The following is a 26,644-nucleotide window of genomic DNA, read 5'->3' as shown; positions in this document are numbered from 1 at the left end:
CAAGGCTGCCCTGAGCCCGTTTCACACACTGCACCGTCGAAGCTCAGACAAGTTAACGTGTTTGCCCACGGCTGCCCCATGAAGGGAGGGGAAACCAGGGGCCCCCACGACCTCTGACCTGGCCGTTGGAGCAGGTGGGCAGCTGGGCCGCCACCAGGCTGCCCCCGGTCCAGGATGCCGTCGGAAGGCCTCGGGCCACCCAGCCCGGGAAAGTTCCCGGCAGCCCTCCCGTCTGCATTCCAGAGCTAAATACAGCCCAGTCCCCGTGTTTACATGTTCCTGCCGATGAGGCTGAGCCTCGGGTGGGGTGGGGGCGGGATGTCAGGAGTCGTGGGAAAGTCCACACGGGGGACGGACATGTGACGCATGGGACCCTGGGACCCTGTGCTGCTTGGCCAGCCCGGATCACAGCCAACCCCGCTCCAGAGCCCGGAGGCCCGGGGGGTTCCTCCAGGACATATCAGCCAGAGGCTCGTCCCATGAACTTGGCATTTGAGGCGCCTCGAGGACGAGGGAAGCCAGGGTCTCTGCCTACGTGACCTCACTGAGCCTCACAACGGGCTGTGTTCACCATCAGCACCTGTGTCCTGGTTCAAGGCCACACGTCTGCCTAGTGGAAGGGGCCCGACTGGAGCCCAGGTCCTTGCTCTGTTCCCGTCACCCACTCCACCCCCCGCCATTCCCCCAAAACACCAGCTGCTGGGGGGTGTCCACGAGGAGGCCACCAGGGCGCAGCCTGGGAGGAGAAACACCAGTGGGGGCCTTCCTGGGTGCCGTAACCTGGGACCGGCGTCCCCCCACCCACCCCTCCATGCTCGCCCACCGCCTGCCGCAGGGGCGCGGCCCCCGTGCTCACGCACATCTCAGCTTCTCCTTCCGGCACAGCTGCACCTGCTCCTCGTCCATGGTGGTGTCGATGGGCCGGAAGTAGGACATGATGGTCAGGAAGTCCTCAAAGTTGATCTCGTCAGCCAGGCCACTGGATCCCTTGCGCAGGTTCCTGTGGGAGCAGAGACGGGAAGTCAGCGACGGATTAAACGCCGGATCTTACCCTTTGAGCACCGATGCTTCAGAGAACTCGGCCCTTCTGGGCACACGCCTCGCCCACGGGGGCCGTCCTAGCCTTGGGTTCTGTTTCCCAGCAACCTGCTTATGGGGTGCGGGGCAGCTGGGGGTGGGTGAGGGGGGGGAGGAGGTGCTGCCCTCCCCGAGCTCAGCATGAGGGGGGCAGGGGGAGACACACAGTTGCACTGCTGTTGGTGAAGGCCGGGGTGGAGAGCTGCCTGGGTGTGCTACAGTGCGCAGGGCGGGGCCCTCAAGGGTGGGGAAACCAAGGCACCGAGCAACTCAGTAACTCACCAAACTGACCCTTTCCTTCAGATCCAGGGCGGGTAACCGCGGCCCGCGGGCCAAACCCTGCCTGCTGCCGATTTTTGTACGGTCCGTGAACCGAGAGAAGGGCTTTTATGTTTTCGCATGGTTGCAAACAGGTTTTCGGGGAGAAAAAACCCGAAACGGTAGCAGCACTTCATGACAAACTTTGGTAAAAATCACATAAAATTTGCAAGTCAACGTCTATAAATAAAGTTTTATTGGCACACAGCCACGCCCATTCATTTGCTGTCTGTGGCTGCTTTCCTGCTACCAAGGCAGAGCTGAGCAGCCCTGACAGACACCGCATGGCCCACGAAGCCTAAAATATTTACTCTGTGGCCTTTTGCAGAAAAAGTTTGCCGACTCCTGCTGTCTATCAGCTGCCTCAAACTCTAGCACAGTGGTCAGCTTGGCTGAGTAATCGCTTTACTACCAAAGTGAAAAGTCTACTCTTAATTTCAGGGTTTTTTTTTAGCAAGTCAAGGCGGGCTCCAGGTGGTCGCCGCTGACCTGCTTTTCAGAAGGGGCAAGAAGGGTTCGTGTTCCAGGTGAGGCTCAAGCTGGGTCAGCCTCGTGGCTGGCCCGGTGCCAGGCATACAGCAGGCGCTCAGCAGATGGGCAGTTTCCCTTCTCTTCTGCGAAGATGCCCAGTTCAGACACTATTTTTCACCCTTAACTTCCCGAGGATCCCGTATGATGGAACCCTTCGAGGTGGGGAAGGACCCTGCTCACACCGCCCTCCAGACCGGCTTCTCCGTCCACAGTCCTGTTCCTGAAGGGTCTTGGGAGGCAAGGCTGACCGTGGTATTTCGCGCGAAGAAAATTCTGTCTCTGGCCCCCCCGCTCCAAAGTCCTTCTTCACCACGCCCCTCGGAACTTCTAGGACGAGGAGTGAAGAACTACGGGATATACAGGCTCTTAGCTGCAGCGTCCAGGCTGTTCTGGGGACAGGCTGCGGGAGCCCTTCCTCAGTCGTCCCCTCTTCAGAGACTCCCAGGCTGCCTGCCCACTCGCCTACCTGCCATGGCCACCCAGCCCCGCCATTCCCAGCAGGACCCTCCCCCGCTGTGCCCCAGGAGCAGCCACATGGGCTTTTGCAAAACACAGATCAGACCCCAGTGCTCCCCTGCCCGAAGCCGTCCAGAGGCCTCGGTTCTCAGGGTAACCCCAGCTCCCCCACCTGCTATCTCAGGCCCGGAAGGCAGGTATCGGTCTCACCAGCCACCCCAGCCCTGGACAACCCTTCCTGCCGCACTCCGGTCCCCAGAGGCTTGTCCGGATGTCTATCTTCTGGACACTCAATATCCCCCGACCGCCTGACATCACTTCCTTCCTCCTGTGGCAGCACCGCGTCTGCACCAGCCCTCCGCCAGCCGTCCTAACTCCGGACCCTCCGAGGAAGGGGGGGGCTTGTCCCTCCTGCCTCTCACTGACCGCCCCGAAGTCCAGTCCCCGAGCCGGACAGAGGCCTCAGCTCCGCCCCGCTCCCATGCCCCGTCCCCTCAGCCGACACCTGAATGCCACCCGAGAGCTGAAAAACCAGCTCCTGAGACCGCTCCCAGCTCCCACGGGTGACGGGTGAAAGCCAAGCTGCGACCTCGGGTCAGATTTAAGGCCCCCAAACATTCTCGCCCACGCCAGGAGTGCCCTCTCTCTCTCGTCCGAATACGCTCCCTGCTAGGGCAGTGGGGAGAAACGAAGGACCAGCCTGTGCCTTCCCGGCCCCGGCTGGCTCCCGCAGGCCCCGGGGAGCCGGCTTTGCTGGTCCCTCCGGGGCCACCACCCTCTCCCCACCCCAGTGGACCTCGTGCTACGGGAGACACGGGCCCCTCCAGCTCCACCCCACGGAAGGCTGGGTCCCTGGTGCCCGGCCAGCTACCCAGGTGGCCAGGTCCGCACGGAGCCTTTTGGAAACAAGCGTCCCCTTACAGACCCACACGCGGCAGGCACGCGGACAACGCGCACACATCCTCACCACCCCCCCCTTGTCGTGCCAGGCACCACTAGGCTCTGGTCACCCTCTGCCGTCTTCCTGTGACACCTTTCAACCCTAGACCCCAGCCCTAGACCCCCCGACCCATATCAACTCCCCCGGCACCCCCTCCCGCCACCTGTCAGCCTCACTGCCCACCGAGGCCTCCCTCCGAGACCCTTCACGCAGAACCAGGGTTACAAGGAGGTGGGGGCTCTGAATTCCAGCCCCACCTCCACCACGGACCGTGCGCCGTCCCCCCCCGGCGACGGGACAATCTGGCGTGAAGGTTCCTTCAGCGCCGGCTTGTCACCTCCAACCCCAGACCGGACTCTCGCTCCGACCTCTGGCATCCCCTCCCCGGTGGCGCAAAGCTGCCCGCGGCTCTCCGGCTCCCCTCAGCAGCCCTGCCTCCAGCCTGGGGGACCGCAGGACGCCCCCTCCCGGGCCCCGGGGCCCCTACAACGCGCCGGCGGCCAGAGTGTGCGCTCCACGCTCCACACCCCACCTTAAACCCATCAGCCCCCCCCCCCCCCGCCCCCGCCGCTGCTCTCAGGTTGAGGTCAAGACCCCTCTTACTGGTCGAGAGGCCGCACGATGCAGCTCTGCCCTCCGCACCCCTCTCCTCTTGCGTGGCCTGTGCTCCGGCCAGACCTCCTTTCTGCCACACACACTCGCTGTACTTTGTGCCGCAGGGCCTTTGTACATGCAGTTCTGTCCTCCCAGAACACCTCCTCTCTCTGCTTTGCCTCATTAACTCTTGGTCACTGTCTCAGGCCTTGCCCTGCATCCTCCAGGGCAGCTGAGGACTCCTACCCCTACCCCATGAACAGGGAAGGCCCAGAGAGGGAGGCACAGCTGGCGGAACCAGAGCTGAGTGGCTCAGGCTCACAAACCTGAAACCTGTCCGGAAGTCACTGCCTATCTTCTGGCCACAGCATGGCTGTTCCCTTCCTCCCTCTTTCTGCCGGTTCTCCCGGTTTCTCGGCCATCTCTGCAGACACTGGCTGCCAGGCATATGGTCCCGGTGTGTTTGCCCACAGGCCCTGGCAGCCTGGAGAGGGCATACCCGACCCGAATCTTGCTAGAGCCTCAGACAGAGCGAGCCTCCATCCAGTCACGAGGGTCTCGCAACTCCGACAACGCTGGACAGTTGAGGACACGAGCTCTGCTTGGAGCCTCAGCTCCGGGACACTGGCCCAGGTGCACCGCCTCCCTCTGCCTCAGTTTCCCTGTAAGTCAGGGCAATGAGCAGAATGATAGCCAACCTGGTACATGTCAGCAATCCTGCGAGGCAGATGCTATCGTTACATCCATCTTACAGGTAAGGAAACTGAGGTAGCCTCTGAAATCACCCTCAATGATCCCCACCTCCTGGCACTCAGCCCCGTGTGGTCCCCTCTCCTCGTGTGGGAGGCCCTGGTGACTCACTTCTCATGAAGAGGACACAGAAAAACTGATGGGAGGTCCCCGAAGCGGGGCCTGCCGGCAGCCACACGTGGGAGCTTGGAAACAGAGCCGCCCCCCGTCGAGCCTTCAGATTGCTGGAGCCCCAGTGCCTTTGAACCCGAGAACTCAGACAGTTTGCCCGTGGGTCCCTCATGTACAGAAACAGCGAGGTGGTATTTGTTTTAAACTGCTAAGTACTGGGATAATTTGTTACGCAGTCATAGCTAACTAATACGCAGGCCTAGAGGGACTGAGTGAGCTGCCCAAAGTCAACGAGCCAGAGTTGTCTGACCCCAAGCTGTGCTCATAACTCCTACTCAAAGCAACCCCCTCCTCTGCTCAATGGCTTAAGGAGACATTCACAGCACACAACACCATAAGAAGGTACAAAGGGAAAACACTCCCTCAAGGCCAAAGTCATCTGCCATTGGGCCGGTTCAGGGACAAGGGCCCACCTGTTGTCGAAGAAGGCACGGACGATTTTGGAGCGGATCGGGTTGAGCTCCAGGTCAGGAACATTGTTGAAGTTCTCTTTGCTGAGTTCCAGGAAGGAGAAGCACCAGGAAAAGAAAGAGGGGGGGGGAAAAATCAAATGTCAGATGGCAGGTCCACCACTTATCGGGCTGTATTTTTAATCCTGAGCCAATCCCACAAGAAGAGTCCAGAGATGAGACTGGAATGTGCTGCATTGATCTGCCCCCACTCTAACCTTTGACTGGCAGGAGCTGGGAGGATTCGGAGGCTCAAAGATGTTACGTGTCCTCGACGTTCACCCTCAGAAAGACACAGAGACACAAGATGTGCACCCCACCCCAAGGACTCAGAGACCACCGGAGGCCCATCACAGACCCCCAGGTAAGGAGACCCTGGTTGGGCCATTCTGGAATTGGGGCAGCAGAATGGTGGCTTGGACACCAGAAGATAGTCTGACGAGTCCTCAGTGGGTGGCATGGAGAGTTACTGCATGCCCCAGCAATTCCACTCCTAGATATACGGCCAAGGGCAATGAAAACACGCATCCACGTAAAGACTTGTACGTGCGTGGTACAGCAGCCTTACTCATAAGAGCCACAAAGTGGGAATCTCCCAAGTGTCTGTGAACCGATGAGTCGATAAATTGCGGTCGATTCTCCAGCCATAAAAAGGAGAGACGTAGGGATCCGCGCTGCAACACAGAGGAGCCTTGAAAACACTAGATGTGCTGAGTAAAAGCAGCCAGACGCCAAAGACTACACAGTGTGATTCCATCTACACGAAACATCTAGAACGGGTAAATCCGTAGAGACAGGAAGTAGACCGGTGGTTGCCGGGGGCTGGGAGAATGATGGAAAGTGACGGCAAAGGTACAAGGTTTCTTTAGAGGATGATCAAAATGTTCTGAAATTGACTGTGGGGCTGGACACACACCTTCAAGGATTCTAAAAGCCACGGAATTATATACACTTTTTTAAGATTTTATTTTTAAGTGATCGATACCCAACGTGGGGCTTGAACTCACAACCCCGAGATCAAGAGTCGCCTGCTCTACGCACTGAGGCAGCCAGGCACCCCTGGAATTATACATTTTAACGGGCAAGACGTACGGTATGTGACCTGTATTTCGGTAAAGATGCTTAGAACAAGAAACAAACAAACAAACAAAAACGATGCTGGCTTGGGGTGGGAGAGGGTGAATTTCAAACCCAGCTACCCTGTCACTGGGTCATACAGGCTGCGGGTCCACAGTCCAACCTTCCCACATAAGGCCATCCTCTGTTCTCAGAACCTGCTTCCTACTCACCTCTTTCTTCTGTTCCATGGACTTCAAGGAGTAGTAGCCTTGAAAGGGACCCAAGGCACAGGCTGGTAACCCCGGGGAGCAAGGAGGCACCCCAGGCCAGGGAAGAGGAAACAGCAGCTACTTAAAATGAGAATGTCCAGGGGTGGGACATTCATCAGATCTGGAACTCAAAACTAGAACAAAGCCATGCTGGGAAGGAGGAAGTGCCACATACCTGGAGAATTAAGCACGGTTTGAGTTGGAAGCTTCCCGAAGCACATGGCTGACCCCTGTCCCGCCCCCACCCTACAGATGGGGAGACTGAGGCCCAGAGGGAAACGGAGACCTGGTCCTGGCGTTCAGAATCCCCTGCCCCCGTGAGCCCACCCCGACCCCCACGCTCCTTTCTGTCTTTTTCCTGATGCTCCTGGCCGGGCTGGCTGGTGGGGCACCGGGCCAGACTCAGGAGCCAGTGTCAGTGGATGCCCGCGTTTTAGATTCCTAAGATCCCAGGTCCAAAGAAGGGGTGCACTCAGGACAGTCGCCTGGGGGATGGAATACTATTTGGCCATGACAAGGAATGTGGTACAGATACATGCTACGATGTAGACCAACCTTGAAGACATGGCACTAAGTGAAGGAAGCCAGGCACGGGATGCTTGGCTGGTGCAAGCAGTTGAACATCCGGCTCTTGATTTTGGCTCAGGCTGGGATCTCACGGTTTGTGAGTTCGAGCCCCGCACCCGGCTCGGTGCTGACAGCTCAGAGCCTGAGCCTGCTTCGGATTCTGTGTCTCCCTCTCTCTCTGCCCCTCCCTCACTTGTGTGTGTGTGTGTTTTTTTTCTCTCTCTCTCAAAAGTAATTAAACATAAAAAAAAAAGAAAAGAAAAGAAGGAAAGGAAAAGAAAAAGGGGCAGCCTGGCTCAAAAGGGCCACGTATGAGAGGACCCATTTATACTTGGTGACTGGAAGAGATAAATCCATAGGGACTGAGAGAAGACGACTGGTTGCCAGGGGTAGGGTCCTAGAGGGGTTGATGGCTAATTAGTACAGGGTTTCTTTGGGGGGTGGTGACAGAAATGTCCTCAAATTGACTGCATACTTTCTTTTAATATACTTTTTAAAATTCTTTTAAATGTTTATTCTCAGAGAGAGACAGAGTGTGAGCAGGGGAGGGGCAGGGAGAGAAGGGGAGACACAGAACCCGGGGCAGGCTCCAGGCTCCGAGCTGTCAGCACAGAGCCTGATGCAGGGCTCGAACCCATGAACCATGAGATCATGACCTGAACCAAAGTTGGAAGCTCAACCAAGCCACCCAGGCGCTCCTAATTACGTACTTTAAATGGGTAAACTGTACAATAACGTGCATTATATCTCAGTACTGCGTTTTTAAAAAATCCCCGGAAATACATCTAAAAACCAAAAAGCAAAGAACCACTGCACTGTGACTGTATTTACATAAAGAACAAAAGGTACCAACCCTAAGCCCTACAGCTCGAAGTCAGGATACAGGTCAACTGCTTTCGGGGAGGGTGACCAGGAGGGGCCATGGGGAGGCTTTGAGGCTGAGAATGTTCTGCTCTCGATCTGGGTGTCGGTCACGGGTATGTTCAATCCATGAAAGTCCCTCTCTGTGACCCGACACATTTCTGCTTTTGTCTGTGCACATCATACCCAACTGGAGACAAGAGACAGAATGCCCAGAGACCCCGCATGGGAACAAGTCAAGTCAAAGGGGCCACGTGGAGCCGGAGAGAGAATTCTGGGAGAGTGGAAAAGCAGCAACCAGCTGCTCCGTGGCGAGTTAGTACACGAGACCCCAGGCCCCCTCTGGCTTTCGTTGGCCAGAGGGTCACGGCTAATTCCTCCTCAGCCTCAGTTTCCTCATCTGTAAAGCAGGCACACAGATGCCATAGACGGAAGCCTTCACACGCCCGAGCGCATGCAGCACGGGGACAGGGACTCTCATTCCCACAGCCCCACATTCTCAACCTCGTATGGCTGGGGGCATCACAGGTGCTCAGGGAGCGGAGTGGAAGGGGTGGTGAGCACGGGCGGGGCTCGCCTCCCGGTTCATTCTGTCCTGAGCACCTGGCTGGCACCAGACTCAGTTCCCCTCCCAGGTGCCCAGACCTTTCAGCTGCTCCCAGGACTTCCCCCCTTGGATCCTTGGAGACCATCAACCCCCAGCTGTGGCTTGCTGAGCTCGGGAATGGGCTACCAGAGGAGCTGTCCCCCAGAGCTGCTGGAAGGAGCGTACTGGGGGACACACCCGGGAAATGGATCTGGTTAATTCCCCGGAAGGGAACAGAGACCATCGACAGGGAAACTGCGGGTTCTAGGGGGTTGGGAGAAACCCGGGCCTATGCTGACTCTGGAAGGAGGCAGGATAGAGGGAAGAAGGACCTCACAGAGCCTGACCAGTGTCTACAGAAGAATGGTAATAAGAAAAGAAGGCTGACCTCCCACTGACAGCAGAGGAGGTGAGGCAGATACTCGGACTCGGACGAGGGCAGTGTCCTGGGTCCTGGCATCACAGCCTTTGGCGGGTCTGTGCAGGTGTCTCAGAAGCCCAGCTGCCCTTGCTCCCTCTCTCCATGGGTGCCTGCTGGATTCCCCCTCAAATCTCAGCTCTCCCTCACACGGTCACCGTACTGATGCCCCGTGCCTCAGTTTCTTCATCTGTGAATTTGGTGAACACCTAGCACCGCCCACGGCAAAGGGAATGTGAAATCAAGTGTACCCGGGGTCTGGTTCAGGATCTGCTCCTCACCAGGCCCATCATCTTGGGTGAGCCTCTCCACATCTCAGAGCCTCGATTTCTCCTGTGTGAAATGGGGATCATGGGAATGCCTAGGCAGTATCATGGGGTTAACGAAATTACTGAATCCGATAAACACACATAAGGTACTTAGGACATTGCCTGACACACAGCGAGCTCTTAATTTTAAAATGAGAATAATAGGGGTGCCTGGGTGACTCAGTTGGTTAAGCCTCCGACTCTTGGTTTCGGCTCAGGTCATGATCTCGCAGTTCTTGGGTGAGGCTTCTCACTGACCGCGTGGAGCCTGCTTGGGATTCTCTCTCTCCCTCTCTCTGTCCCTCCCCCACTTGCTCTCTGTCGGTCTCAAAATAAATGAATAAAAGCTTAAAGTAAATATATATGTATACACACACACACACGTATGCGTGTATTTAAAAGTAGAATAATAATACCAACTAACCTATTACTCCCAAGGTGTCTGGTAAGTGCTCTAAGAGATTTACCTTATTCTCCTACAAGGCAGACACTCATCCCCATGTTAAAGATGGGGGAAACTGAGGCAGAGAGCTAAAGAACTGTCTTGTGGCAAAGAAAAGAGACAGGCGGCACTCAGAATCCCCAGGGAGCAGATGCTAGCAAGACTTCGGTCCTGGCTGCCGGTCTCGGGGACACTCCCGGATATTTGCCAACCTCCTTTTTGAACGAGTCGATTGCGGGCCTCGAGTCCAGAGGAGCCTGGGAGAGGCTGACCGCAGTTTAAAGTCCCATAAACGCCAGTTTCGGTCTTGTTTTCCTTCCTCCCCCACCCCCACCGCCAGGTGCCCACTGGGCTGGTAGAACCGGCTCAGCTGAAGGTGTCGGGCCCAGGCTGCAGCCCGGGAAGGGCTCTGCTCCACCCAAGCCCAGGGCTCTGGGGCCACAGCTGATAGGCGGTGACCGGGGGGTCCGGCCACGGGGCCCCTGTGACCAGCGGGGAGGGGTCCCCCACGGAGACCCCAGGGGCACACAACTGGCACACCTCCTCTGGGTGGGGTGGGGGATCGGACCCCGGGGTTTAAGGGTTCCCTGCACCCCCCTCGCCCGCATCCTGAGGGCTTTCCCAGGGCCAGGCTGCGCTAAGCGCTTTGCAAACACCGCCACGTTTGATCCGCCCCACACACCCACAGTCCCCATCGTGCAGGTGAGAAAAGGAGGCCCAGGGAGGCCAAGTGAGGAGGCCACAGCCCCACAGCTAGGAGGACAGCTCTGAATCCGGCTCTAACCGCCCTGTGCGCTTCCTCACACTTGCTACTTCCTCTGGGTTGCACGGTTTTACTTGAGAGGGAGCACACAACTGAAATCTTGGTTGGGGATCTGCCCCCACCCAGCCCCGAGAGGCCCCATCCGGGACCCAGAAAGAAGGCAAGACAAGCGTCCAGCCCGCAAGGGAAGGAAAGACTGAGCAACCACCAAGGAGGGGCTCCTCCGCAAGCCTCGTCGTGGGGGCCGGTTTCCGGCAGCTCTGAGGGCCAGCTTCTCTGCCGGGCCCTCTGCCGGCTTGGTCATCCTCAGCCCCCACCGGGCCTGACCCACCGGGAGCTGAAGACCCAGCGAGGCCCCAACGGCTCCCTGCCTGGAACTCCAGCCTCCCTGCTCTCACCGGCCCATCGGAGAAGGGTCTCTACCGCGGGGGCTGCCTGCCCGACTCTCCTGGAGGCCCCACCCTGGGGAGACTGGGGACCCATGGGGACTCACAAAGGAGGAACCAAGAGTCACTAACCGCGCGTCTCCCCGGGCAATGCTGAGCAGCTCAAAGTGTCATCCCTGGACCAGGAGCATCAGTCTCACTTGGTGTGTGACACACAGAGCCCTTAGCTGGCCCGGAATCAGAGCCTGCATTTCAATGTGATCCCTGGGGAACTCGCATGAAGGTTAACGTTTAAGAAACGCGAGGAATTCCCTAACCGTGCCAGGCGTTTCTCCCGTCCACGTGCCTTTGCACGAAAGATCTGGCAGAGGAGCACCTGGGTGGCTCAGTCGGTTAAGCGTCCAACTCTTGACTTCGGCTCAGGTCATGATCTTGCAGTTCGTGGGATCGAGCCCTGCATCAGGCTCTGCACACTGTGCAGCCTGCTTGGGAGTTCCTCTCCTACCCTTTCTCTCTGCCCTTCCCCAGCTCATGTACACACATTCTTACTCTCAAAATAAACACTAAATATGTGTGTGTGTGTGCGTATACACACACACACACACACACACACACACACACACACACACACAGCCCCTGGTCCCCTTGCCACCAGGCAAACGCCTCTTTCAGTGACTGGGGCAGCGTCACCAACGTCACCCTTCCCCACCACACGCTTTCTCAACTTCTCCTGTATCTGCTCCAGGCCCGTACCCAGCTGTCCTCTCAACACCTGCCATGTGCTGATCACAGGGACCTTCCAGGTGCCGGCTTCAGCGGTGAGTGGGACAGACATCACCCCTCCTGGGATTCCAGCAGGGGAAATGAGACAGAGGGAAAATGACCTGTCTCGGGCAGCAATGAGCACTTTGCAAGCACACCAAACAGAGACAGGACAGAGACCCCAGGGAATCGGATAAAGTCTCAGTGGGGTGACCAGGAAAGGTGACACAAGGCAGAGAGCAGAGGGTGGCGAGTTCTCAAACCCCCAGGGAACACGGGGCCATGTCTGGGGACCTTTTCGGGAGTCACCCGGTGGGGGGGGGGTCCCAGAATGTGCTCTACACCCTACCATGCACAGAACGCCCCTGCCCCCACACACATTCTCCAGCCCTAAGTGCCAATAGAAACCCCGCTCTGGAGAAAAGCATTCTAGAAAGCAGGTCATGAGTGCGTTCTAGAGCTCCGAGGCGGGAACAGCAGGAACAGCCCCGTGCCCGGCACATGCCAGCCCTCAGCTAACAGCAGCTGGGGCTCCTATGTATGCACCTGACTGTGAGCAGACCTTTAACTTGACAAAGCAGGGGTGAGTGCTGCCGGGGGATGCAGGAGGCTGACAGGTCAGGAGGGAGGTAGGGACGAAGGCCCCTCGCACAGGGGTCTGCCACTGCCTCTGTCTAGCGCCCCTTCCCTCTTGTCATCACACAGAGCTCCTTCTGTCCCTTCTGTTCTAGTCCAAACGTGGCCACCTACCCCAAGGTCCTTCTCCCACCACGGTCCCAAGACATGCACCCTCCCTGTCCTGTTTCCTTCCCTCATCTCACATGTGATGGGCTTGCGGGACGCGTGGGTGGCTCAGTCGGTTAAGCATCCGACTTCCGCTCAGCTCATGATTTCACTCTTTGTAAGTTCAAGCCCCGCGGTGGGTTTTGGGCTGACAGCTCAGAGCCTGGAGCCTGCTTTGGATTGTGTCTCCCTCTCTCCCCTATTCATGCTCTTTTTCTCTCAAAAATAAACAAACACTAAAAAAAAACCTAAAGAATACATATAATGAACTTGTGTGCATGCTAGCTCCCTCTCCGGTCCTCCCTCCCCGCACCCCCACCCATGTCCCCACTCCAAACAGAAGCCCCCACCACCTGCTTCTGCAAGCAAGGGCTGAGTCCTTCAGCTTCCGGGGGGAAAGAGTCTCTGTAAAAACTTTCTATTCGAGTACTTGCAAATTATTCGGGTCCATTTAGAAAGCTTCGTCCTGTTTCAGGGACACCTTGCACCCCTCACACTGAAGGGACCCCCGCACGGCTCTCTGGGTCACCTGAACAGACAGGAGAGCGGGCCCGCTTGTGCCCACTGTGGCCTGGGGAGTTTTACAAGCAACCGTGGGTTCTTCTCTTTCAGATGAACACGCGCCCTCCAAGCTGACGCCTTAAAGGGAAGATGCTTAACTCCCGGAACCTGTTAAACACTGACAGCAAAACGGCCTGAGGACAAAGGCAGGGCCTCAACTCTTCACTGTTGTGAGTACTTAAAGAAAGGTAAAAAAAGGAAATTTCTAGCTATTTCACAAGTTAAAAGCAAAGTGACTGGATTAAAATGACTTACTTTAGACAAATGCAGTGTGATCACTGTAGGCTCTGGCTTTTCTTCTAAGCAGGGAACACCCTCCCTAAGTAAACCCATCAAAAGATACAGCTTTAAAAAATTTTTTTTACTGTTTGCTTATTTTTGAGAGAGTGAGACAGAGTGTGAGTGGGGGAGGAACAGAGACAGGGAGACACAGAAATGGAAGCAGACTCCAGGCTCTGAGCTGCCAGCACAGAGCCCGACGCGGGGCTAGAACCCATGAACCATGAGATCATGACCTGAGCTGAAACCAAGGCTAGGACGCTCCACCAAGTGAGCCACCCAGGTGTCCCTAAAAGATACAAATTTTAAATAGGAAAATATTTGGGGGCCTCCAGCTCTGCCTCTGAACCCCCCAGCCCTGCTGGGTGACCTTATCCTCTTGAGCCTCAGTTTCTCAATCTGGAAGATGGGATAATGGTGTGAACTTCACAGGCTCCCTGAGACCCCTAGGACCCCACGTGTGGCCATTTAGCCCCGTGCCCGGCACACGCCAGCCCTCAGCTAACGGCAGCTGGGGCTCCTACGTACGCACTTGACTGTGAGCAGACCTTTAACTCGACAGAGCCAGGGTGAGTGCCGCCGGGGGATGCAAAACAGGACGCGGAGTCAGGGCTTTGTCGGTGCCCTGGCGGGCAGCCTGTCCCAAGACTGCCGTATGCTTTGGTGACGAACAACGAACACCGCTCCCCGCCTTCGCCTCGTATGTCCGTGGTTCCCTTCACGCCACGACTCACTCCACACTCGGGGGCCTGGTGAATTCTACAAATATTTTTACGGTGTGGCTTTACCTAATCAGCCCTCCTACCGGCCTGCAGCACTATGTCTGACGTATGGCACAGCGTCTACTTCTGGGGCTTCGAGAGCCTGCCACGGGCACTCTCAGGAAGTCAAATTTGCTGTTTGAGACATTCACCAGTCGAGTGGCCCGACTTCAGAAAGAAAAAGTGCAAGCAGCAATTATTGTATTTTCCTCACTACCTGCAATCCTTGGGGTTTCCTTGGGGAGGGGCTTCCCTGCTGGAAGAAGAAAACGTTTTGAGGACAGAAGTCTCTGCAAAGGATTGGTACTCAATGTGTCACATGACCATTTTCTACTCAAGCATTTCTCCAAGAGGCCACGGAGCTCAGTGCTCTGTGGTCAGGGTGGATTCAGGTTTTGGGGGGCCCTTAAAGAAAAATAATGCAGCATTATGAATTTTTGTTTTTAAATTTTTTTTTTAACATTTATTCATTTTTTGATAGAGACAGACGTGAGTAGGGGAGGGTCAGAGAGAGGGAGACACAGAATCGGAAATAGGCTCCAGGCTCTGAGCTGTCAGCACAGAGCCCGACGCGGGGCTCGAACACACGGACCCTGAGATCATGAACGGAGCCAAAGTTGGACGCCCAACCGACTGAGCCACCCAGGCGCCCCGAATTTTTGTTTTTTAAATCAGATGCTGGGCTTTGTAAGAAACACACACACACACACACACACACACACACACACACACAGAGCGGGAGTCCTGACACATCAGCTTTGAGGCCTCAGGGGTGAGGCCATCCCTGGACATCCTAGGATAATTTTTAGGAGAGGAGACCAACCAAACATGGATAGGAAAATGGTGGGTTAACATTAAATCCGTTTTGACAGTTTTTACTCGGTTTTGATTTTTTTTTTAAGCTATATACAACTTATCAAAGTCACAAATTCAGAAACTCAATTCTTCATTAATTTAAAGTTTTATATTTTTTTAAGTTTATTTATTTTGAAAGAGAGCAAGTGGGGGAGGGGCAGAGAGGGAGAGCGAGAATCCCAAGCAGGCTCCCCACTATCCACGCAGAGTCGAACCCATGAACCGTGGAGATCATGACCTGAGCCCCTCTTCATTTTTTAATGCAACTTACAAAACTTATTAGGTCTATGTTTAAAGCCTGCAGGTTTAAATGGCCACTTTTAAGGGGCCTTTGCACTGGAGGTATTTACCTCTCCCCCCCCAACCCCTGCCCCATGGGATCCTAGGCTCTCGGGCACCTTCATTTTCTGAGAGGCAGGGGCAAAGGGTGCTGCCTCCCACACCCCTCACAGACTGCGGTGCTGGGGGCCTCGCCCAGCGGACCCCAGTCAGTGCCTTTCGCCAAACTCAACCCTAAGGAAGCAAAAGCTCCTTTCCCTACTCAGAAACCCCAGCATAGCCCACAGCCCCCCAGGTGTGCCCAGGTATCAGAGAGCTCCCCCGCCAGGGTCACTCGGGAACCCCCTGGCAGTGTGGGGACGGTGCTAGGGACCAGATCACAGCCCAGGGCTGCTCATCCTTCTGCCCTAGGAGGGTGGGCAGGAAAGCCCGTGGGACCGAAAACCTGCCCAATCACCCTTTTCCGGGTCCTGAGAGACAGATTAGGATCAGGCAAAGTGGGTCTGGGAGGGGCTTTTCAGGCAGGCCTGTTTGCATAGAACACTGTGGCCTGTCACCTCCTTCCTGCTGGGCAGGGCTGTCACCACGTGCAGCTGACGCTACCCTCCCAGCAGAGACTAGGAAATCAGGGAGCAGGGGCTTTGGTGGTGGGAATTATACATGCCCACCGCGGATGGTAAGGGTCCTCAGACGGCAGACGAGGGCGACTGAGGTCCTGAGACCACTCGCAAGAAATGTCCACAACTTCCTTACAGAGGCATCTCAGCACTGAGCGCCTCCACTTACGAGCTGTGTGACTCAGGCACAGGTACACGACCTCTCTGAGCCTCCCGTCTGTAAAATGGGGAGAACAGGTGTTCCTACCACTGCTTCCTGTGGGGTTTTTATGAGGCTCAAGTAACATGCTCCGGCTACGCAGCACAGAAAACATGCTCAGATAATAACAGCTTACATCGGTGAGCAGTTCCTACGAGTCAGGCCCCAGATAAATTTCTTTCCCGGGAATATGTACACCCTCTGGAGGGAAACAGTATTAACAACAACGGGTCTCACGTACACCATGCTTCATGGCGTATAAAGGGAACTTTGGTAGTCCTGGGGTGCCTGGAGGGCTCAGTTGGTTAAGCCTCCGATCTTTAGTTCATGAGTTTGAGCCCCACATTGGGCTCTGTGCTGACAGCTCAGAGCTTGGACCCTGCTTCAGATTCTGTCTGTCTGTCTCTCTCTCTCAGCCCCTCCCTCCCTCCCTCTCCCTCTCAAAAATAAACATTAAAAACAATTTTAAAGAATTCTGGTAGTTCTTATACTCACTTTTGCCTCATTACTTTGGTCTCATTCATTCATTCATTCATTCAACCGGCCAGTTGTACCCCCGAGCATCTAGAACGTTACCAGCCCTGAACTGAGCACTAGGCCCAAGAAAAAAAAGCCCCAGTTCCCACCCTGCACGGGGCCAGCTGTCTATTAGGGGCACAGTTGCAATTCTGTAAGTGGCAGGTTGGGGCACCCCCAGGAGGAGGCCATGGGAGGACAGGAGGTAGGGGGGTTATCCTGCAGGACGTGGTGTCCACACTGAGACCTCAGCAAAGCAAAAGCCAGCATCTAAAGACCTTGGTGGACCCCAGCTAGAGTACGGATGTCACCTTAAAGGCACAGGGGAGCCCCAAAAGCTGGAGCAAGGGCTGCTCACTGGGTCTCGGCAGATGCGCAAAGGGTGAGGTGTGCGGTGGTCCTGGGGGTGGGCAGGCAGAGCCAAGGGCTCGTATTCCCACGCCCTGGCCTAGCCCACGAGTGGGAGGTAGGAGTCTCCGTGCCTGAGAGGGTGCAGCCTCCACCCATAGAACCCGGGGGGCCCACTGGGCACCATCCTCCGTGCTGGGGAGGCCGACCTGCCCACGACCACCCATGCTTGTTGGAAATGCAGAGTCTCGGGCCCGGGTCCAAACCCGTGAATCAAATCCTGCCTTTGAACCAGGCTCCCAGGTGATTCACACGCACATTCACAGCCAGCATCCCACAGGGAGGCGAACTGGAGTCACCCCATGCGGCTACAGAGAAGATGCGCGGGGCCCAGGGAGCCTGACGGGGCGCTGACCGGGTCGGGGGCATCGTCCAGGCAGACTTGGCTGAAGAAACGTTGCTAAGGCCCAACAGCCGGGACGGGTTTAGTCAGAGGGATGTGAGGCCAGGGAGGGAGGCCACGGGCCTGAGGGGAGTGGAGGAGGTTGGGAATACCACACAGACTGACGTCTGAGGCCAGGGGGCGGGAGAGCGGGTCAGTGGCAGAGAGAAAGGCAGCTGCATTTGCTGAGTGAGCACTTAACTGTGCCCCGGGGCACCGTGCTGGCCGCCCGGGGGCCGGGGGCCCTGCGACCCCCAGTGAAATGCAGAGTCTCAGGCCCCACCCACCTGCTGAGGCCGAGCCTGCATTAGGAACATTCTCGAGTGATCCACACACACGCTCAAGCTGGGAAAGAATGTGTGCAGGTCACGGTGTTTCAGTTCGTCCTTGCAGAGGCCCCGGAGGGGCCGCTGGGCAACACCGGGCTCGGATGCTAGAACCTCAAAGTGGGAGGGGCTCCCAGGGCCTCACAGCCCCCTCCCCACACAGCACCTGTGCTCCCCGCCTCCACACCCGCCCCACGGTCAGACATCTGCTAACAGGCATCTCAAGGTGGGTCCCCGAGACCTCACCAACCGTGGGGAGGATGGCAGCCGGGCTGCCCAACCGGCTCAAAGTGGGATCTTCCCGCATGGCACCTGCTTACGTTCCGCACCCAAATCACTTTACGGATGAGGACGGAGGCTCAGAGACAGAGAGCAACTAACGCAAACACACACAGCCCCTCCTATACAGGAGGCCGATGCAAACGGTTTCTCAAGTCTGGGTTTTTGCCTCTGTTTCCCCCAAGTCTGGAAATTAAACACACTAATTTCCAAGTCTGGAAATTAGACTCCCAGGTGTCCGGCCAAGGTGTGCCCACCCGGCCCTGGGAAAGCACTCCAGTCTGCACCCCAGCTGATGGCCCAGCCCCGCTCCATCACTGCTCTGGGAAAAACCAATTTGCATCTCCAGCCCTGGCCACGGTGACCGGCTCCAACTCGGACATGGAACGCTCTCGGAGCCGATGAGAAGCCAGGTGACTTTCCCCTGGGCTCACTCCCTCTCCTTCACGGGGCTTACCCAGGTGTCACGGACAGAATTGACCACAACACTCCTAACTGGCTTTAATTCTGCCTTGGATACAATCAAACAGACAGGAGGCCACAGGAACCAAGAGATCACCAGAATCTAAGCTCTGGAAACGGATGCTTTGAAACCATGACGCGTGGGATCGACAACATGCTCTTGTTTAGACAGACCAAGGAAAGTGATCATTGTTTCTGTCAATTTCCATAAAGCTTAAGTGAAATTCTAGTCTGTTGGCTAAGAAGAAGGACGTTTCCCTGGGTTATTAAAGGTTATTAAGTATTATTTTTAAATTTTAATATTTTTAATATTATTAAATTATTATTAAGTATTATTAAATGTTGGAAGTTCAAAGACTGTAACCTGAAGACCTTGCACATTTATTTTAGGAAACTCCATCTGTTTGAAAGTCTGTGGTAGAACGCTGTTTACTGTGCGTCGGGGACCCCGCTTGCTACACTTCAACTCGAAGTTTCCTCCCCCCCAACTGTGCAACGACCAAACATGCTAACTAGGATCGCTCACTAACCTAGTTCTATAGAACTCAACCAGCATGGAAGACTGAACACACTCTCTCTTGGGGTAAGGAGGACAGTTTAGGGCATTGCTCCTCATAAAGAAATAACCTGGGGCGCCTGGGTGGCTCAGTCGGTTGGGTGTCTGACTTCGGCCCAGGTCATGACCTCACAGTCTGTGAGTTCGAGCCCTGCGTCGGGCTCTGTGCTGACAGCTCAGAGCCCGGAGCCTGCTTCAGGTGCTGTGTCTCCCTCTCTCTCTGCCCCTCCCCAGCTCATGCTCGTACTCTGTCAAAAATAAACTTAAAAACAAATTAAAAAAAAAAAAAAAAAGAGAATGAACCTACCCAGCTTCTAAAAGATCAACATTAAACATGCAATGTAGGGGGGCACCTGGGTGGCTCAGTCGGGTGAGCATCTGACTTTAGCTCAGGTCATGATCTTACGGCTTGTGAGTTCAAGCCCCGAGTCGGGCTCCGTGCTGACAGCTCAGAGACTGGAGCCTGCTTCCGATTCTGTGTCTCCCTCTGTCTCTGCCCCTCCCCCACTCACGCTCTGTCTCTCAAAAATAAACATTTAAAAAAAATTTTTTTTAAAGGCAATGTAGGATGGCCAGTCTGACTTCTGTCAAGAAATCAGTCTGCTGCCCGCCATCTTGCCTGAGGCCGGAACTAACAACAGAGAGGAAGCAGCGTGAAGAGACCTTCAACGAGGTCTTCAAGTTACGTATACCTGAGATTCTAAGCACGGAGGCCAGGAGCATGTCCCAGTTGAGGAAGCCAGGGCAGGGTACACGTGGCTGACTGGCCCCCTGTCTTCACTCTAGACAGACATTCCTGATGCCAACAAGTATGGCTCTAGAACATCTTATCTAGAGGGACCAAAAGAATGACAACTGCAAGTTTGCCACAGGAAATGGGGCCACCCAGGGGCTCTTCCAGAGTCATGCTGAACTCAGGGAAAGAGAGAGAAGAGAAATCCTCAAGGGCCATGTTGCTGCCCAAGGCCCAAACCCAACTGCAGATCTTACCGAATGGTGGGCTGGTCTCCACTCAGCTGCTTAAACCTCCGGTGGAGCTGCTCGATCTGGTCTGAGGAGACTGGGAAACAGGGGAGGGAGGGAGAGAAAGAGAGAGAGAAGACATCACTGACCGCTGAACTTGAGCCACCAGCAGGAGGCTGGTGACATTCTCCCACACTTCCCAGGCGGGCAACACCGACCACCACCAGACGAAGAAACCGACAAAGGGCGTCCCATTCTTCCTGGCAGTGCACCCCTGGGGTCATTACCTCCGATCCCCCGGCAAGACAGCCTGTGCTACGAACGGCAGCTGCCGGGACAGCACGAAAGCGAACCAGCTCATTTTCCCCTTCCCCCTAGAGGGATCACATCCGTGTGACTTCTTCCCCTCCTGCTCCCGAAGACAGGGGTTTTCCTAGCTGAGCAAGGGGCTTCATACGGTCACGTACGGAGAGACAGAGGGGCAGGGCAAAGGGGTTGGGCTGCTGCTGGAAGTCACTTGGGAGACACGTAGTAGGACGCGGAAGGAGAATCTGGTGCAGCAAGGGGACTGGAAGGAGAAGAAAGAGAATTTTGATCATTGCGCCGTGGAGGACGTATTTAGATCTTCCCAGTAGTTCTAGAAAACCTTAAGTACAGTTTTTCGTAATTACCATTTCGGGCTGGCGGGCTGCCGTGTCTTCCCCGGTAAGACGGGGCCTTGCACGTTCCGGGTTTCATAAGGGCTCTGCCCCCACGAGGGCCTGTTTCATGAAGCACACAGTATGACACCCGGACCTGCATTCTCTCCCCTCATCCACGACACATCCTGCATAAGGGAGCAGATGTGCTTTTCTCTGTGGGATAATTTGCAAACTGCAGCTCAGAGCACTCGAGACCGCACGACGGGTGACTGGTGGAGTGGGGTCCATCTCCTGACCCCGCCTTCAACCTGCCTTCACTCGGTATCGCCTGCCCGCCCACATATCCTGGTGCTCCAAGGCCTTGAGGGCCGGTTCCCGGGGACTATACACGGTTCAGGCAAAACTTTCCAAACAGGGGCTGGGCTGAGAAACAGCCATCCCCCCTCCCCCCGGCTCCTCCCGGCATTTCCCATGCCCTATTATAAATGTCTTTTCTTGTTCCAGAGACAGCTAATTTCTGGGACCAGCTGGTCATCTCATTTGCTGTTGGGTTTTTTCCAAGTATTAAAAGAAAAAAATATTTTTTTTTTACTTTAGAGAGAGAGAGAGAGTGTGTGCGTGCATGAGGGGGGAAAGGGGCAGAGGGAGAGAGAATCCCAAGCAGTCTCCACGCTCAGCACGGAGCCCAACGTGGGGCTCGATCCCACGACCCTGGGATCATGACCTGAGCCGAAATCAAGAGTCAGACACTCAGCCGACTGAGCCACCTAGGCACCCCCTTTTTAAGTAATTTAAGTAATCTCTATACCCAATGCAGGGCTCAAACTACAACCCCAAGATCAAGAGTCACATGCTCCACCGACTGAGCTAGCCAGGTGTCCTCCTCATCTTTTTTGGGGTGGGGTGGGGGGGGGGTCTCAGGCTCAGGTTGTATCACTTTAAGAATACGTAGCTCAAGGGCTCCTGGGTGGCTCAGTCAGTTGAGCGTCTGACTTCGGCCCAAGTCATGATCTCACGGTTTGTGAATTCGAGCCCCACATCGGGCTCACTGCTGTCCGCGCAGAGCCTGCTTCAGATCCTCTGTCCCCCTCTCTCTGCCCCTCCCCTGCTTGTGCTCTTCCCAAAGTAAATAAGTATTTTTCAAAAAAAGAATCTATAGCTCAGAATTCTCCAGCCTCCCTAGAAGCTGTTGGTGAGGAAATACCCCTTAGGACGGCCAACAGCTGTGAAGGGTTCTCCGTGTACCAGAGGCACATCACACATTAGTGCACCTGTTCCCCATGGCACCCTGGGATAGGGCTGTATTCCCATTACAGATGTAGAAACTGACTCTTGGAAAAGTGGGATGACCGTGAGGGGCAATAACCACCTTTCTGGAGGAGGACATGGCCATTCCTATCATGAGTGTATCAGCAAGGACATCCGAATACTCTACAGGGCTGAGCGATTGCAGTCCTGGGTACACATCCAACAGAAAGGCACACTTGCGCTCGTCAGAAGAGGTACAGAAAAGAAGGAGAGGTTCACAGCAGTGCGGTTCCAACAGCCCTAGACTGGAACCTATCCAAATGCCCGACAACGGCAGAATCAACTGTTGAGGCGCAGTCTACTCAAGCAATGGAATAGTATACAGCAAGGAAAGCGAGCAGACGGTGCGTGCCATAACTTGGGTGAGCTTCAGAAACATAAAATCAAGGAAAAGAAGTCAGATGCGAAAGAGCAAGTACGTTAGGATTCCATTTAAATGGAGCTCGAAAACGGGTAAAAACTCCTCTGTAGTGTCAGAAGTCGGGATGGAAAGGCTGCGCACGGTAAGATTCTACTATAGGACCTCCTGGAAAAGGCAAAACCGCGGAGACACGAGAAAGTCTCCGTGTCCGAGTCTGGGGATGAGGAATGAACAGGCAGAGCACAGAGGGTTTCCGGGGTGGTTAAACTATCCTGTGGGTCCCATCGTGACGGACACACGTCGCTGAACATACGTCCAAACCTGCAGAAGGTGCACCACCACAGGTGAACCCTAATGTGAACAATGGACTCCGGGCGATAATGAGGTGTCGATACAGGTTCATCGACTGTATCAAACGTACCACACTGGTGGGGGCCACGGGTAAGGCGGGAGGCTATGGCACGTGTCGGGGTGAGGGCATAGGCAAAAACTAACTTCCTCTGAATTTTGCTATGAACCTATCTAAGACTTGTCTGATAATAGAAATGACAAGGTGGTGCCTGGGTGGCACAGAGAGTTGAGTGTCCGACCCTTGATATCGGCTCGAGTCATGATCCCAGGGTCATGGGAGCAAGCCCCACGTCAGGCTCCACATAGGGGTGAGCATGGGGCCTGCTGGAGATTCTCTCTCTCTCTCTCTCCCCCCCTCCCCCACTCATGCACTCCTAAAAGAAAAAAAAGAGTTTAAAAAATATAATAAAAATGATGATGATGTTGTCTTATTTTTTTAAAAAAGAGAAGTCAGAATAGTGGTTGCTCCCGAACGGGGAGTAGTGATTTGAATGGGGCGTGAGGGGCGCCTCTGGGTAGTGGGAATATTCTATTTCTTCATCCAGGTTCAGGTTACACACACGTGTGCTCAGCAAGGACATGGAACTCTATGCTCACAGGTGATGTACTTTTCTGTACCTGATATTACGATAAAAGGTTTACCCGAAAATTTCAGTGATTCTACCTGGCAGGAAAAAATAAATCCAACGAGTACAAAAGACGAATACATAAATGTGTCCACCCGTGGATTCTTAACAGCTTAAAAAATGGACTCGACCTAAGTGCTCACCCAAAGCAGACTGGTCAAATATTTTACGGAATGCTTAGCCAATTAAAAAAAAAAAAAAAAAAAAAGGAAGCTGCTTTTGAGGAGTGACAGTTATATATCGGACATGAAAATACGTTCCACAGAGAATGTTTAAAAGTCAGGGCGCCTGGGTAGCTCAGCTGAGGGTCCCACTCTTGATATCAGCTCAAGTCATGATCTCATGGTTTGTGAGTTCGAGCCCTGTCAATGCAAAGCCTGCTTGGGATTCCGTGTGTGTGTGTGTGTGTGTGTGTGTGTGTGTGTGTGTCTCTCTCTCTCTCTCTCTCTCTCTCTCTCTCTCTCGCTCAAAATGAACTTTAAAAATGTTTCAAACAGCTTGCTATGGGGCGCCTGGCTGGCTCAGCGGGTAGAGCCTGCCCCTCTCAGTTTTGGGGTTGTGAGGTCAAGCCCCACACTGGGCATGGACCTTCCTTAAAACACAACCGCCTGCTACAAAAATAGCATGACCTCATGCTGGGGAAAACATGTAGATATACACAAATGTATAGAAGTAATGAAAGAAAATCCAGACTCCCTTTCCCCAAAATAATAACAGCAATTGTCTTTCTCAGTAGAGGGATTAAAGGCTTTGGTTTCATTCATCTATATCTTCTAAATTTCCTCTAATACACAATGCATATTTATTAGTCATGTAATGAGTATTTGAGGCACACAATATGGTAGCACATGGGACAGCCGAAGGATCTCGAAACTGATGAATCATCTGTTAGCTGAGTACCATGTCCTGGGCACACGTGGTCTTATTTAACCCTTACCATGACCGTATGATGGAAGGACTGCTCCCATTTTCCAGAAGAGCAAACTGAGGATCTGAGGGGTTAGGTGACTTGAAGGTCAGGCCCTAAACTTGAAAGGGAGACCCACGATTTAAGCTCAGTTTGTCTGGCAGAACGTGTGCGGTTTTATGCTCGTGGGTTACCGATCAAAGGCAGCCCAGCTCTCAACCGCAGATCAAAAAAAAAAAAAAAAAACCCAAAAACAAAAACACAAAAAACAAAAGCCCACGGACGAGAAATAACCATAGAAATTGCAGCCACACGTGTGCTCCTAACATTGCATGAATCCATTTATAGGAGATGCTCAGGTAGGCAAATCCAAACTAGACCAGGGCTTGCCTGGGGCTAGGCAAGGATGGGGAGTCATGCTGATAGGTACTGAGCCTCTTGGGGGAGGGCGGGAGGGAGGGGAGGAAAATGTTCCAAAGTTAGATCGTGAGGGACGCCCAGCCCTGTGAGTATACTAAAACCCGAGTACGCTTTGAATGGATGAGATGTAGGGAACGTGTTACGTCTCAAAAGCGCCATCAGGAAAATGAATTACGTGCCTAATCCCGGGAACCACAGCAGTCCACGTCAATTGAGCGCTGTGTCAAGGGCACTGTGTCAGCCCTACTCACACAACCCTCTCGTCAATCCTATCGGCTAGGGATGGTGCGTACCCCCATTCTAGAGACGGGAACACCGAGACGTGCCCACGCTCACACAGACAAGAGGTGGTGGGCACGCCAGAAATCAGAGACCAGGTTTGTCTAATGAAATTCCGGCGAACTGCATCCAAAGCGCACGCACGGGTGCCCACACCCTTCCCTGTCGTGCCTGACTGAAAGCAGAGGGATGAGGAAAACAGCCTCCCATCTCTGGTCCCCTGTCTTCGGCACCCAAGTCCCCTGAGCCAAGAGCTCGGAGCTCAACTCGGGGAAGCCTCCCCGGGCTCAGGGACTGGGAGAAGGAACATCCGAGGCCTCACGAACTGACTTCTGAAGACCTCATGCGCTCTCAGGTCCCGGGGTCCCCCAGAGGATGTGTCCTGTGGGCACCTACACCTGTGTGCGGAGCGCCGTCGGGGGCTCCAAGGACGGAAGCTCTTCTAGTCTCCCTGTTCCTCCCTCAGCCTTTCTCCAGGTCCCCAGGCGGTCACGGGTGCCATGGAGACCAGAGGCAGAGTCACTCGGGTGCCTGGCACGTTGACCTCGTTATCTTTGGTTTTAGATTTCAGCCTGAGGGTTGAGGTCACACCCTTCCACAGGCTGGTGGGAGTTTAACTGGCCCAATCTGTGTGTGTGTGTGTGTGTGTGTGTGTGTGTGTGTGTGTAGTCCAAGCTGGGACCGGAGGTGTGAAATTGTGTAAAATACACACCAGCTTCCAAAGACTTAGTACAAAAAAGAATGCACACAGTCTCCATAATTTTTATATTGGTCACACGCTGAAATATTTTAGAAGTAAAATATTAAAATTAACTGTATCTTGTTTCTTTTCTAAACATGGCTACTACAGGGGCGGTGCCTGGGTGGCTCAGTCAGTTAAGCGGCCGACTTCGGCTCAGGTCACGATCTCTCGGTTCGTGGGTTCGAGCCCCGCGTCGGGCTCTGTGCTGTCGGCTTGGAGCCTGGCGCCTGCTTCGGATTCTGTGTCTCCCCGTCTCTCTGCCCCTCCCCCCCTGCTCGTGCTTTCCCTCAAAAAATAAACATTGCAAAATTTTTTTTAAAGCATGGCTACTAGAAAACGTAGAATTACATATGTAGCTTCTGAAAACATTTAGGATTATTCCGCCTTGCATTATAATTTGCACTGGACAGTGCTGGTATCTGCTTTTAACCAGCAACTTGATCCCTAGGAACAAATACTGAGGAACTGAGACGACTGTACAGAGATAAACAGGCAACCGTCATCATCCTGGCCTGTTTAAAACAGTAAAAAACTGGGTCACCTGGGTGGCTCGGTCAGTTAAGCACATGACTCTTGACTTCAGCTCATGATCTAACTGGGAGACAGAGCCCAGCGTCGGGCTCTGCACTGACAGCGTGGAGCCTGCTTGGGATTCTCTCTCTCCCCCTCCCCTGCTCATGTGCACGTGCCCGCTCTCTCTCTCCGTCCCTCTCTCTCTCAAAATAAGCTCATGGGACACCTGGGTGGTTCAGTGGCTTAAGCATCTGATTCCTGATTTCAGCTCAGGTCACGATCTCATGGTTAGCGGGTACCAGCCCTGCGTCAGGCTTCGTGCAGAGCCTGCTATGGATTCTCGTGTGCTCTCGCTCTTTATCTGCCCCTCCCCTGCTTGCATGCTCTTTCTCTCTCAAAATAAACTTTAAAAAAAAAATCTATAAATAAGTATGTAAATAAGCAAACTTTAAAATTGGGGAAGTGGTGAGCTATAAGGAAACGGGTTGAAATAAATCCTGGTACATCCCAAAGGCAGTATACTACCGAGCCTTAAGAAACATTTTTAAAATATTTAGGGGAGC

General features: G+C 54.5%; 1 protein-coding gene across 1 annotated transcript in view; it reads right to left on the bottom strand.

Moving 5' to 3' along the window:
- Positions 1–26,644, bottom strand: part of TESC (tescalcin) — a 51,862-nt gene that overhangs the window by 7,000 nt on the left and 18,218 nt on the right. Inside the window, exons 2-4 of the mRNA XM_030292471.1 lie at positions 19,961–20,030; positions 5,251–5,331; positions 861–1,000 (exon numbers count right to left, since the gene is read on the bottom strand). Of these exons, the coding sequence (XP_030148331.1) occupies positions 861–1,000; positions 5,251–5,331; positions 19,961–20,030 (291 nt within the window). The remainder of the gene's footprint in view (positions 1–860; positions 1,001–5,250; positions 5,332–19,960; positions 20,031–26,644) is intronic.

This window comes from Lynx canadensis, chromosome D3, assembly GCF_007474595.2.
Source record: "Lynx canadensis isolate LIC74 chromosome D3, mLynCan4.pri.v2, whole genome shotgun sequence".
NCBI lineage: Eukaryota > Metazoa > Chordata > Mammalia > Carnivora > Felidae > Lynx > Lynx canadensis.
The sequence above is the reverse complement of the archived record's forward strand: the minus strand, read 5'-3'. Positions and strand labels throughout refer to the sequence as shown.